This window comes from Sinocyclocheilus rhinocerous, unplaced genomic scaffold (genome assembly GCF_001515625.1).
Source record: "Sinocyclocheilus rhinocerous isolate Xijiao unplaced genomic scaffold, SAMN03320098_v1.1 scaffold130, whole genome shotgun sequence".
In the NCBI taxonomy this organism is placed as follows: domain Eukaryota; kingdom Metazoa; phylum Chordata; class Actinopteri; order Cypriniformes; family Cyprinidae; genus Sinocyclocheilus; species Sinocyclocheilus rhinocerous.
This window is the reverse complement of record NW_015623500.1, coordinates 113093-125934: the sequence shown is the minus strand read 5'-3', so window position 1 is coordinate 125934 and position 12842 is coordinate 113093. Positions and strand designations below refer to the sequence as shown.

The window sequence follows — 12842 nt, the reverse complement described above, 5'->3', positions numbered from 1 at the left end:
TTTTTTTTTTTTTTTTTTTTGACGTAAAACATATTTGCAAACCGTGTCGTTTCTAAATATTGTCCGTGAAAACCATGTAACAATTAAAAATATCTTGTGGAAGTAATAGTAAACGTACCTATTCTTGACCGCGATCGAGCTGTCTCTTTCTGTGGGTGAGGGAATCCCTTACACGTCATATTGCTTAGATACCGAAAACAAAAACAGTGCTTTTGGACCATATATGGGCACCTACGTCAGCGGAACACCAGTAAGAGGAGGAGCCAGGACTCCCTACTTTACAATGCGTTCTCAGGCTTCATTCAGAAGACGAAGCGCTGCTGCCGAAACACTGAACACCTTCTACTCCCGTTTGTAATAAACACATTCCGGATTATTTTATGGATTTATAAATGCACATTTCACGGATTGTACTACGGCCTGGGAAGTGTTATTCAAAGAGAGATTGGATTTTAGAAGTTTCCTCCAGCAGGGAACTGGATTGATGTCTTAATGCAACTGTTTTGGAAAGAGACTAAGGGCATCTTGACGAAGACTCCAAGTATAACTTGTTACGGTAGGTGACTTTAATATAATAAAAATATTTAGATGCAATGCATCCACTTTTCTCTTTTTATGGTGCATTAAACGCAAGCGAATAGTTGATGTCCTGGCGAAAATGCGCTTCAATGTAACTTCTGTTGGGTGACAGGTGACATCCCGTTCTCGCCGGGCACAGTAGGTGTTTCGGCTTCTTTCGGCTCCACCGGGGAGATGTTTCAGGGGTTCCCCGGAGACCCCGACACCGGCTCCCGTGGAAGCTCATCTCCTTCTCTTGAATCCCAGTACCTGTCGTCCGTGGAATCCTTCGGGAGTCCGCCCACCACCAGCGCACCGCAAGTAAGTCGCAGTATTTATTCGCATTTAAACATCGTGTTTGTCCGTACAAACTGTTTTGCTAAGCAGCACGGCAGCTGCGAGATTTGCTTGTTTCTGTTAGGGAAGCGCAGCGACGTTGCTAAGGGAATGCATTTGAATCCGTTCGAGTGTGTTTATATGTGTAAAGTCGGAATAGAATTCAATAGAATACTGACAAGTCAGCATGCGCGCGGAATCAGGCCGATAGCAATGTGGCGGGTTTACAGCACGCCGCGAAACAGATGACAAAGCTGTGGAACTCTCCGACGCTCTCACACGAAGCTCCGCTCAGCGCTGCTGCTCTCGCTTTGCAGACTTCGGCGTGACGTCAATGCGTTCTATTTTGGAGTGTTACGTTGCGTTGCTAAGGAGAACACCGGGGGTGTGACGGGGGCGGAGGATCAGGGACAGGAGGGGCTATTAGAGGCCGCTTATTGGCTACGGCGTGCTGCGTGTGCCTTTGCCTAACACGCTTTTATATGAATATTAATGAAACATGGAACTCACACTGGCATCACTGGACTTTCTTTTTCTAAAAAAAAAAAGAAAACGTAGCAATTTAGATTTTTCTCCTAAATATGTTTTAATAGCTGTTCACAGATGTGTTGGTTAAACGTAAAATATCCACGACGTTTATGTAGGCTACTTGTATTTGGACACGTAATTTGTTGGAATTTTAAAGCAGCTTTAAAACAGAAAACTCTGATAAGGATCCATGTTTTTTTTTCCATATGTTTGATGCTTTTCATTATCCTTACTCTTTTTTTTATGTTTTCATGATCTTTAGTCTGTTATCTTTGCATGGAGGAAAATACAGCTTTACATTAAGTGGTATTTTACTATCATTGATATATTATTATAGTCTTTGTTATTATTTTGAATTGGATTTTATTTTTAGATTTTCAGTTGTCATTTTTATTTTATTTACAGTTTTAGTAAATTGGTTTTGTATTTTGTTTATTTCATTTTCGTTTTTTTCAGTACTTCAAGTTAAAGGGATAGTTCACCAAAAAAGAGAAAATTCTCTCTGTCATCGTTTACTCTCCCTCATGCTGTTCCAATCCTGTATGAGTTTCTTTCTTCTGTTGAATATAAAAGAAGATATTTTGAAGAGTGTGTAGCCAAACAGTTTCTGGTCCCCATTGACTTCCATAGATTGGAAACAAAATACTGTGGAAGTCAATGTCTACCGTCAACTGTTTGATTACCCACATTCTTCAAAATATCATGTTCATCAGAAAAAAGAAATATCAAAATGTCATGTTCATCAGAAAAAAGAAACTCATACATGTTTGGAACAACTTTAGGGTGAGAAAATGATGACAGATTTATAATTTTTGGGCAAACTATCCCTTTAGTCTAAACGAAAATGCTTCCCTGACTTTATTTCACTCAATGTTAATTTAACTAAAATTGATTTTTTGTTTACTGCAAGCTGGTGGGGTCCATAGTTATATACTGTTTATGTTTTTGGTTTCCAGGAGTGTGTATCAGTCACTGGCGGGGTAGGGGTGGGTGGAGGGTCAACTGGCACCGGGGCAGGGGTGGACATGCCCAGCTCATTTGTGCCCACAGTGACGGCCATCACCACCAGCCAGGATCTGCAGTGGATGGTGCAGCCCACTCTCATCTCCTCCGTGGCACCAGGACAAAGCGGCACGGGCTCCAGCACCATGACGCAGCCTGTTGCTTTGGATCCTTATGACCTGCCAGGCCCAAGCTTTTCATCTGGTGGAGGCTTCACCCCACCAAGCTCTGACACTCCTGGCCCAGTGAGACAGTCTCGGAGCCGTCGCCGTGCACGGGATGAAATGGTGAGTGAGAACCATGACGGCGTGGTTAGTCATTTGACATTTTGATTAAAAAATAAATTAAAAATGAAATTTGTTCTGTTCCCAGCTGACCCCTGAGGAGGAGGACAAAAGACGTGTTAGACGAGAGAGAAATAAACTGGCCGCCGCTAAGTGTAGGAACCGACGGCGTGAGCTCACAGACAGGTTACAGTCGGTGAGCGATGCTGTAACTCACTTGTTACATTACAATATTTCATCCATAATAACAGATGAATGCAAAGGCATCCTAATTACCGGATTCATAACATGCCAATCTGCTCATAACAATCATTTTTACAATGATAGTTTGTAAATGATTCCAACACACACACATATGCATTATGCTGCATTGTAATTAGAACAAAGAGTGCATAAACCCACCGTAATTATACTGTGGAAATGGAGTTGGCAATTAAGAAAACGGCATTTTCGCCAAGTTTATTTTGTTGTCGCTCTCTGAAACTATAGCATCGTGTATTTCTGAAGTAGCTCTGTGTCTGAACTACTATGATAAAAGGAAACCCTTGTTTTTGTCCTCATTTCATGTGATCATATAATCTCTGTCCCCTTGTGTCCTCCTCTTGTCTCTCCAACCCAAGGATACAGACATGTTGGAGGAAGAGAAGGCCGAGCTAGAGGCCGAAATATCCGAGCTGCAAAAGGAGAAGGAGCGCCTGGAGTTCGTCCTGGTCGCCCACCAACCCGGCTGCAAAATTCCCTATCAGGAACAGCCCTCCGCGCCGCTGCCACTGCCACTGCCGCAGACGTCCCCGCAGATGCCTTCTGTCTCCGTGGTGGGTTTGACTGTGAAGGAGGACACTTTCTACCTGCCGCCCGCCTACTCGTCCCACCACCACCACCACCACCACGTCCCGGTTTCACAGCCCACGCAGACACAGCCGGCCCCAGCACAACAGCAGCAAGGAATGATGCAGGAGGTAGCCTTTTCTAGTTCTTTCTATGGGCAGGGCCAGCCGGCGCCGGACGGCTCGTGCCTTGTTGCCGACGGTGGCGGTAACCCTGACGCCGGCAGCTACATCCCCTCATACACATCTTCATTTGTGTTCACCTACCCAGAGGGAGCCTGCGGGGCCAGCGCTAACCAGCGAACCAGCAGCAGCGATCAGTCCTCTGATTCCCTGAACTCACCCTCGCTTCTTGCACTTTGAGAGCTCTGCGTCTACTCTGCCTCTGCTTGCCTGTCGACAGCAGCACACGCACACAAACAAATGCAAACACCTCTCAGACGTTGTACTGATCTTTTACATGAAAGCCTTTCGATTTGAAACCTTTCGAGGCCCAGATGCGTTAGCGTCTGAGTGACTTCATCAGATGATGTAAGTGTATATTAATTCACAATGAATTCAGGCTTAATATCAAGATGAGTCAGTAGCCCATGCACACACAATCACACACACTTAAATTGTCATAGACATTCAAATCCGTTTGACATAACAATGAAAGCACATCAGCGCACTCCCCCTTGCTTTTGTCTCTTCTCGCTCTGGCTTACATTGGTGTACCATCTCCTCCTTCTCTCTCTATCCACACCAGGTGCCTGCTGTGTATTTGTCTAAGCAAAAAGAAAAGGGGGCACAGAACTGCTTTGTGGGTTTTGTTTTGCGTTTCGGGCTTCCTTGCTATGCTTTTTTTCTCCATCCAGTTCATCCACACCTCTTCCTGTGACAAAAAGAACATGACCACACACTCTAGCTACAGTACCTATCTCTCTCTTTTTTCTCTCCCTCCGTTGTCCATCTCCACATTTGTTTCTCCTCTCTCCTGTCTCTATGTACCTCTGGTTCTCTCTGAAGTCTTCGGCCCCTGAGAGCCCGTTGGACCCTGAAAGCCCATGGAACCTTGAGTGAGTGCCAGCCCACACCCCCGACACCACAAATTCCCTTCGCACGGACCGGCCCGCAGTGGAACCTCAGACATTTCAAAAAATCGAAACGAACCAGCCATCTCGGACACTGGCTAAAGGAACGGGACTCTTTATTTCTCCTCAGCACTGAGGATTTCATTTCGGTTGAGCGGAGACACACTGGCTAGACTTTGGCAAGGCCAGCGGAGGAGTTTTTGAGAGCCCTTGGAACGTGGAGGTATGAGACGGTGAGAGTATTCGCATGACCATGCTCTACCTGTCATCTCCCACTGGTCCTCTGAGAGCTTTCGCACCGTGTTCGCCCTTTCCCCTTTCTTGAGCAAGTTAGAGGAGTTTATTTGTTTGCTTCATTCTGTGTTTCAATGATAGTATTAACTATGATCTCAAAAGTGGCTTACCTGACGATAACATACAAGAGTGGCTCGACACTCTGTGTTTGAAGAGCATTATAACGAGCAACCAAAAAAAAAGAAAAAAAGGACAACCTCTTGGTTTTGGATGAGTGGCCTCTGTACTTCTTAAAGTCCTTGACATAGTCTTTGAGCTGTGGATGTGGTTTAGCACAGCTCTAGGCTTTGATTGTGAATGGAAGCCACAGAGTACTACATCTCCAGTTGATTTCTTTCTTTAAGGGGGTTGTTGTTGTTGTTGTTAAAATGGAAAAAAGCACAAATGCCGGCTGCGGACGGAAGGAATACAAAGCGGTGGCCAACCTAAAGGATGGGATGTGCTTTTGAATATGAACCGTTTACTTTCCTGTGAATGTTTTTGATGTTTTGAGTTACTGATTTTTCATGATGCTTTTTCTCTTTTGCTCTTGATTGTGCCGTTGCTGCCAAATGGAATAATTTTGTGGGGCTGTTAGCTGCTCCTTCTATCTGTTACTGTTGTCTTACTGCAGTTATCACGAATATTGTTATTATGGTTATTATTATTATTTCATAGTTATCTCATGTTGGCAACTAAAAAGGCATGTTGTGCACTATGAACCTTTTTAATGTCTAAAACTATATATATAAAATATATTAAAATATGTATGCATATATATACATATTCAGTGTATATATATATATATACAATGATTGTAATGTAATGTATGAATGTTCAGAAAATGTTATTTTTTGTCAATGAAGACAGAAGGGAGAGCTTGATGCACTTGGTTTTGGTTTAAACATATATTTTTCTAGAAGAACAGAAAGTATATTATAATAAACAATAACAGCCCGCCTTTCCCTTAATATGAAAAGCATTGTCACTGCCTTTCATTCGAAACGTGTAATATGTATGATGACTGTATTGAAACTGTGGTGCATATAGCGTTATATATGTATCACAGATTTGTGCTTTGTGCTTGATTTGTCAATGAGGTTGGTTCCACAGCCCTTGTTCATCAACCCCTGTGGACAAAACACACTGGACGCAAAATATCTATAAATGCATAAATAAATCAGTCAAAAAGAAGATATGAATTGAGTGTCTCAATGTATTCTAGATGAGCATCTGATATTCAGCTGTGTTTCTCAAGCAGTGGTGTTGCATTGATTTATCATGTCCAGTGTGTGCTGTCTGCCCTTTGGCTTCTGTGTGCGTGTGATATTCAGGGCTTGATGGACAACTTTCAACCAGCCCTTATTAATTCACGTTAAGGACATGATCAGAACATTATGCGTGTCCACGTCATACACAGATGGGAAGTATTTTACAATCAGATGAGGTCCAGCGTTCCTATTGACTTGGGCTTCATCGTCTGGAGTATTTTATGGGGCGGAAATGAAAATATTTATACAGTTGTTTAAATCGAAATGCCTTTTCATGCTACATTTATATACACAGGTGCACCATTGTCTTGCTGGTTGAATTTAGACCCAGAGCATCACATTTAAGCTGAAATGGAGACAACTGCGTGAGCTCTTTCCAACAGAGCCATTTGATGAAATTACATTCTCATTTGGTAATGAAAACTGAATTAAGGCATCTCGAACAGTGACGTAATGAAGCCAGAGCTGTGATTTCACAAAGTGGGACGTTATATGATATTAGAAAGCACATTGTCAAACAGCTCCAAGCTCCATTACATTGATCTCAATTCAACTTTTCCTCAAAAGACGTTTTTGTGAGTCACAACAGTTTTATGTTGTTTTGATTTTTCAGTTGTTGGTGCTTTTGTTACTCCTACGCCAAAACATTTTGTTACTGTATCTGACTCTGATATGATAGCATAAGGAGATGTTGGTTAAATGATACAGTATCAGTGACTCTGTGGTCTTCCACTTTGCAAAAACTCCTTGTTTAGATTGAACTGCACAGTCATGTTCTAGTTATGATCGTCCTAGGTATTTTCAAATTCACAGTGCTTTGAATTGACACAGTTGAATGCAATATTTCAGATACTCTAGGAGAACCATGTAGCAAATCAACTGAATTGTATGATAAAAGTCATTCCTTATGCTACAGTGTCACAGTGAAGAATTGAGACAATTTGTTTTGTCTTTCCAGTTTACCTTGCGTAAGATTGACTCTGCTCAGACCTCAATGACGGGATGGTTATGCATTAGGAGGATGTAAAATGTCAGTCAATACCTCTCGGGTTTAATGAGTGTCATTTGATAGGTGAACTGTTTCACTTTCTAATGCACATTTGAAGATTGCCTTCAGTATAAAATGAGTGAAATATTAGTCTCATATTACAACCACTTAATTGTTTGAAAAAAAAACCGTACGTGTTTCTCGTACGTTTTTTTTTTCTTTTTCTTGCCATTTTGGAGGGAAATAAAAGTTAGTTGTAATAAGAATCATCACATAACGTTTCAGAAATGATATGGTGCTTTTTCAATACTGTTTGTCTTTGTATATTCTTGATTAAGAGTGCCGATGATAGAGGTGTCTGGGAGATTTGAGGTTATGGGTTTAGGACACTCGTGATTTTAGAGTGCTTTCCTCGCCATGACTGCTCCAAGTTCTCATATTGAACAGCATATTTAATACATACTGAACAACCCTTGTGAATTATATAATCTACATTCTTTCTCTTTTCACCCTTTCTCCATTTCATTTCACTTTATGCTATATTTCTAGCCCTTTAATGAATGGAGAAGGACCGTTCATATTGTTACATAGACTGTGAAATCTTGGTGTACTGTCCTATCTTAATATCTTTGTATGACGTCCAATTTTTCTTGTAAAGGAAATGTCTACAAAATAAATATAATCACAAAGACTTTCTAGCCGTTCTTTTTCCAAACATGCGTCAGTCTGTAAAAATAGGACCCAATGTACTGTGTTAATATGAAGGAATTTTCTGCATTTATTATTCTGATGCGTTTCAGCCTACTTGTATTTTGATTCATGCATTGCATTGTGTTGTGTTTTAGGGTTGAAGGAATTGCCTTTAAACTTAAGGGTTAATGTCCTGGCAGAAATTTACTAGAATGTTTTCCGTTTTTCTATTGATTTTTTTTTTTTTTTCAGTGTAGACTTTCCATCTCAATGGAAAGGTAAAGTTTAAATAAATAAATTCTACATATTTTATACATATAAATAAATAACTGTTCAATATGTTACAAATAATATTTTACACATATTTATTAGTATCAGTTTTGCACACATGAGTTGTGGGGGGGTTGGGTGTCGCACAAGGATGATCATATACTGTATATGCAGGTCCGTGGCATCTGAAAATAGCGACATGATATTAACGAGATTTTACCGCCCTCTAGTGGATAAAATAGAAATAGCATGTTGCATTGTACAGTCAGCCAGACCTTAATTTAAAAGGTATTTTCACCCAAAAAGTTACTGTATTATCATCATCTGTTTACCCTGATGTTGTTATAAGGCCGTAAGGTCATTTTTCACGGATGAAAAAGAAAAGGCAGAATGTCACCATTCACTTGTATTGCATCTCTTTTCCATATTATAAAAGGTGACTGAGGCTGTCGTGGAAAATTCCGTTTAATAACAAACTTTCAATTGTTATGGTGCCGGTAATTACACACAAAATGACCCACTGGAGCAACAGAACGTTGAATAAGACATGTTTTGGAGCCAGAGATTGCTCGTTTCATTCGGAACATTCGGGTCAGTCGAGTTGTTCCGAAGACGGAGAGGATATTACGTCACAAGATTTCCGCAACGCGTCGGTTTTTCCCTGGGAAGATGGCGACGGTCACAACAGGTAAGAGAAAGAAATGACCCTAATGTATGGAATATGGTCACTGTATAGGTCCGCAAAGACGCTTAAATCAACATTTAACTATCTGTGGTGGGAAATTCAGAGGAGAATGTCTTGTGGAGGTTTAGGTTTGGACTTCACGGACGCGAAGACCTAAAGCGAAATACTGCGGCTTGGTTCAACGAAAACAGGCCACGCTCTGCATTACTATTGTCTCGTTATGACACAACATTGTTATTTATATGCTGTTTATATCACGCAGGCGTGCTTAATTATATTATATTAGCGATTAAAGGAAAATATTTTTGTATTGTAAAAGTCATTTCAAGTGGTCTTGCGGTATGCACGCTTGTATAGCACTCCCTTAAAATGACTGTGGCAGAAAGTATGTGTAAACTAAGTACTGTTTTATACTCCGCTGGAAAGAAAACATAAAATTACAACATTTGTAAAATACCAAAACTGGTTTGCTGCACTAAACTAGTCTCCCAGCCTGGTCAGGTTGGTCTGTTGGCTGATTTAAGAATGATTTTTGCAACTTCAACTGTGAGGCCAGTTTGCTGACCCCCTAAACCAGCTGAACGTGACCAGTGTTTGGAATCAACTTAGATCAGCAAACCATTTTAAACCTCAGAATATTGTGTTCTCTTGCGTGCATTAGTAATATGACTGAAGTACTGAGCACTGAATATTGTGGAGAATATTAAATGGAAATATGCATGTAGACATCTTAACGTTTATTTATTTATTTGTGTGTGTGTGTGTGTGTGTGAATTCATTTTGACTGTATCCTTTCAGATAGTTTTGCTCATCATGTGAACAGCCTTGAGCAGGAGAATTCAGTTACTGACACGAGACTCGTGGCTTTAAAAATAACACTCACGCAGCTGCTCTGGCTGACCATGTGTTCTCTCTTTGTCATGCATGTCCCATATGCTACTGACCTCCTTTCCATGTTGGGTCTGCAACACTTTTATGTTTGTCTCTTAGAATTGATAGTTTGAGTCTGTTTTAACCTTTATGTGGTTGCTTTTCCCTAATCATATGAAAACACACACTGTGTCATCCAATTAATGCCAAATACATAAACATTAAAATAAATTCTCGATCTATGGAGTTACAGTTTTTAAGTTTTTTTTTCACATTCAATGTTTTGAGTCCATTTAAAAAAATAAAAAATAAAAAAAAAATATATATATATATGCACTTTCCTCTGAAACAGTGAACACAGACATCTGACAGCTCACAATAGTTCACAACATTGTCTGCGGATGCCAAACAAATAAGATACAAGATAGAATATTGTTTCTATATCAACAGATAATATGGTGGTCTTGACCATAATTTGTGTAACATTGCTGGCAGTTTTAATTTTACAGTCACTTTGTGACAAAAATGTGTACGTTTCTCTTTGGTTCAAAATGTATGGTATTCTTCAGAATGCATATAACCACTTTTTCACTTTTTAGCCACCTCAGAATGGATCCAGTTCTTCAAAGATGCTGGGATCCCTCCTGGACTGGCTGTCAACTACACAGTGTCGTTTGTTGATAACAGGTAAAAACCGAATCATTGGCTTTCACTAGCTACGTTTACATGCAACCAAATAATCCGCTAGTAATCGGATTGAAGGCTCAATTGAACTAAAAATCCTTCATGAAAACACCTTAATCGATCTGATTGAGCTTGATCTGAATTAAAGGGGTCATATGATGCTGCTAAAAAGAACATTAGGCAACAATACTACAGCGAGAATAAAAAAATTTAAATCGCATCATATGACCCCTTTAAGTTTTGTTCGGATTGGAAATGGGTTGTGTAGACTTTTTCTAAACCTGATCTAGAGGACATGTAAACACTTAATCGCATTGAAAACTGGAACTGTAAAGTACTGTGCATGCGTAATGATGTAGAAATGTCGTAATGACGTATGACAGGTGGAACAATGTTTTTTTTCATGTTATCATGTTATTCTAGAATTCTCCTTCCATTGATTGTCTGTGAAGTGGAGCAGAACAACATCTCATCAGTCCTCACTTCTCTCATTCACAGATGGCTTGTTTTGGCCACAGGAATGGGCAATTTTATGGCTTGATAAATATAAACAGCACAGCACAAAGCGACATGTGTTTGTCGTCTCCTAATTAGGACCCAAGATAAATATGAAGTCTGCTCTTTAAAACAAAGTAAAGAAGCAATGGTAGGAGAACACTATGTGCAAACAACAGGAAACTATATTTGTGCAGTGTGTGCGTGTCAAAAGATCAAATCTGATATGAAGCTTATGATATATAAACCTGCACATCAACCCAATTTATTTAGATGCTGCATTCAGATTCATCAATCAGAATAATTTCATTCCGACTGAAGCAAAAGATGTCCTTGTAAAGGTAGCCACTGTAGTAAGCATGTCTAAATAGACATGAACTAGTTCATCTGGTTCAGTACAGGATCGGTCTCGGTCTGCTTATGTGTGCTTTACTTGCTGGATGTCTACTCACCATTTTTAACAGTCAAAATCTGGCCTTCTCTGAAATGTGAACAGACAACATTCTGAACAAAATGTTACTCATGTACTGCACAACTGAATGCTGTAAAAGCCTCAACTACTTTTCTGTTTTCAGGATTCAGAAAAGCATGCTCATGGACCTCAGTAAGGAAATAATGATGGACTTGGGAATTACAGTCATCGGAGACATCATAGCCATTCTCAAACATGCAAAGCATGTGTATAGACAGGTGATGTTTATGTTTTAAAGGGATAGTTCACCCAGAAATGGATCATCATCAAAAATGAGTCATCAATTACTCACCCTCATGTTGTTCCAAACCCGTAAGACCTTCATTCATCTTCTGAACACAAATTAAGATATTTTTGATGAAATGAAATCTGAGAACTCTCTGACCCTGCTTAGACAGCAATGCAACTGAAATGTTACAAGGCCCAGAAACGTAGTAAGGACATCAGTAAAACAGTCCATGTGACATCAGTGGCTGAACCTTAATTTTACCAAGCTATGAGAATACTTTTTGTGTGCAAAGAAAACAAAGGTAACGACTTTATTCAACAATTCTTCTCCAAATCATGTCTTACGCCATTATCGAGAGTAGGGATGTAACGGTATGAAAATTTCTTATCACGATTATAGTGATAAATGATTATATGTATTTTATCTGCTCCATAAATAATTCTAGATAACTTATCTGAATTGTTTAAATGTGTGGAATCCACATAAGCTTGTTTTTCATCAACCGGTCAAAATTTACAGCGGGGCATGCAAATTCGGTCTGTTTTTGGCCAGACAGAAACTGCACAGACTGAATGTAAAAATAAGTCTCTGTAAATCCACTCGCTGACAGCAGGTGGCGCTTATGGAAAAGCTGAATTAGAGCTGTTTCCCTTAACCTCTGTGGACAAAGCAGTATTGCGATTAAGAACACTTCGTTTAGGTATTACATGGAGCGAAGTTGAAAACAAAATGCCATCGAATCGTTTCTGAAGACAATCAGAACCATCAGAGGTACATTCATATAATTAATTCATTCATTTGTGTAATTCTCTTAGCACTCTTTTAAAACCTCCCAGTTTTTCCGCCCTGTTTTCACTCAAACCGAAACTACTCTGCGTGCTGTGCGCACGTGAGACTGTTACTTAGAACTGTGCTTTATGCTGGATAGTATTTGAAGAGTTTGGTTCCAAAACGCTATAAATCCATTTAGATTAATTTGAGTAAAAATTAGTTTTCTTTACCAAGAAAGTGGCAAGATGAAAACCACTATTTTCTGTTTTAAACTTTCACATAGCATCTTTAGGTTATAATAACATTAAAAATTCAAATCCAGATTTAGATTTTCAAAGATTTATTATAAAATTTTATTATTTTTCCCCCAAAATGCAATAAATCCATGACACGTTTTTTTTTTTTTCAAAATGCAATAAATCCATTGAATCAATATAAAAGTTATTTTTCATTTTGAAACTGTTGAAAATGCACAACATAGTAAGTTATGCATTCACATATGACAGCCTCTGAACTTGGTCAATACTAATCTTATT

The 12842-nt window shown here is 39.6% G+C and overlaps 2 protein-coding genes across 2 annotated transcripts in view; both read left to right on the top strand.

Moving 5' to 3' along the window:
• Positions 1 to 316: 316 nt before the first annotated feature.
• fosb (FBJ murine osteosarcoma viral oncogene homolog B) lies at positions 317 to 4666 on the top strand. The gene is made up of 5 exons (XM_016574485.1): positions 317 to 556; positions 692 to 879; positions 2379 to 2711; positions 2797 to 2904; positions 3329 to 4666. Exons 1-5 carry the CDS (start codon positions 493 to 495, stop codon positions 3896 to 3898), a joined length of 1263 nt encoding a protein of 420 aa, XP_016429971.1. The 5' UTR covers positions 317 to 492; the 3' UTR covers positions 3899 to 4666.
• Positions 4667 to 8677: 4011 nt separating this feature from the next.
• LOC107758814 (uncharacterized protein C19orf47 homolog) overlaps positions 8678 to 12842 on the top strand; it is a 13104-nt gene continuing 8939 nt past the window's right edge. The window contains exons 1-3 of the mRNA XM_016576673.1: positions 8678 to 8788; positions 10255 to 10342; positions 11410 to 11524. Coding sequence (XP_016432159.1) covers positions 8770 to 8788; positions 10255 to 10342; positions 11410 to 11524 — 222 coding nt within the window. The 5' untranslated portion in view covers positions 8678 to 8769. The remainder of the gene's footprint in view (positions 8789 to 10254; positions 10343 to 11409; positions 11525 to 12842) is intronic.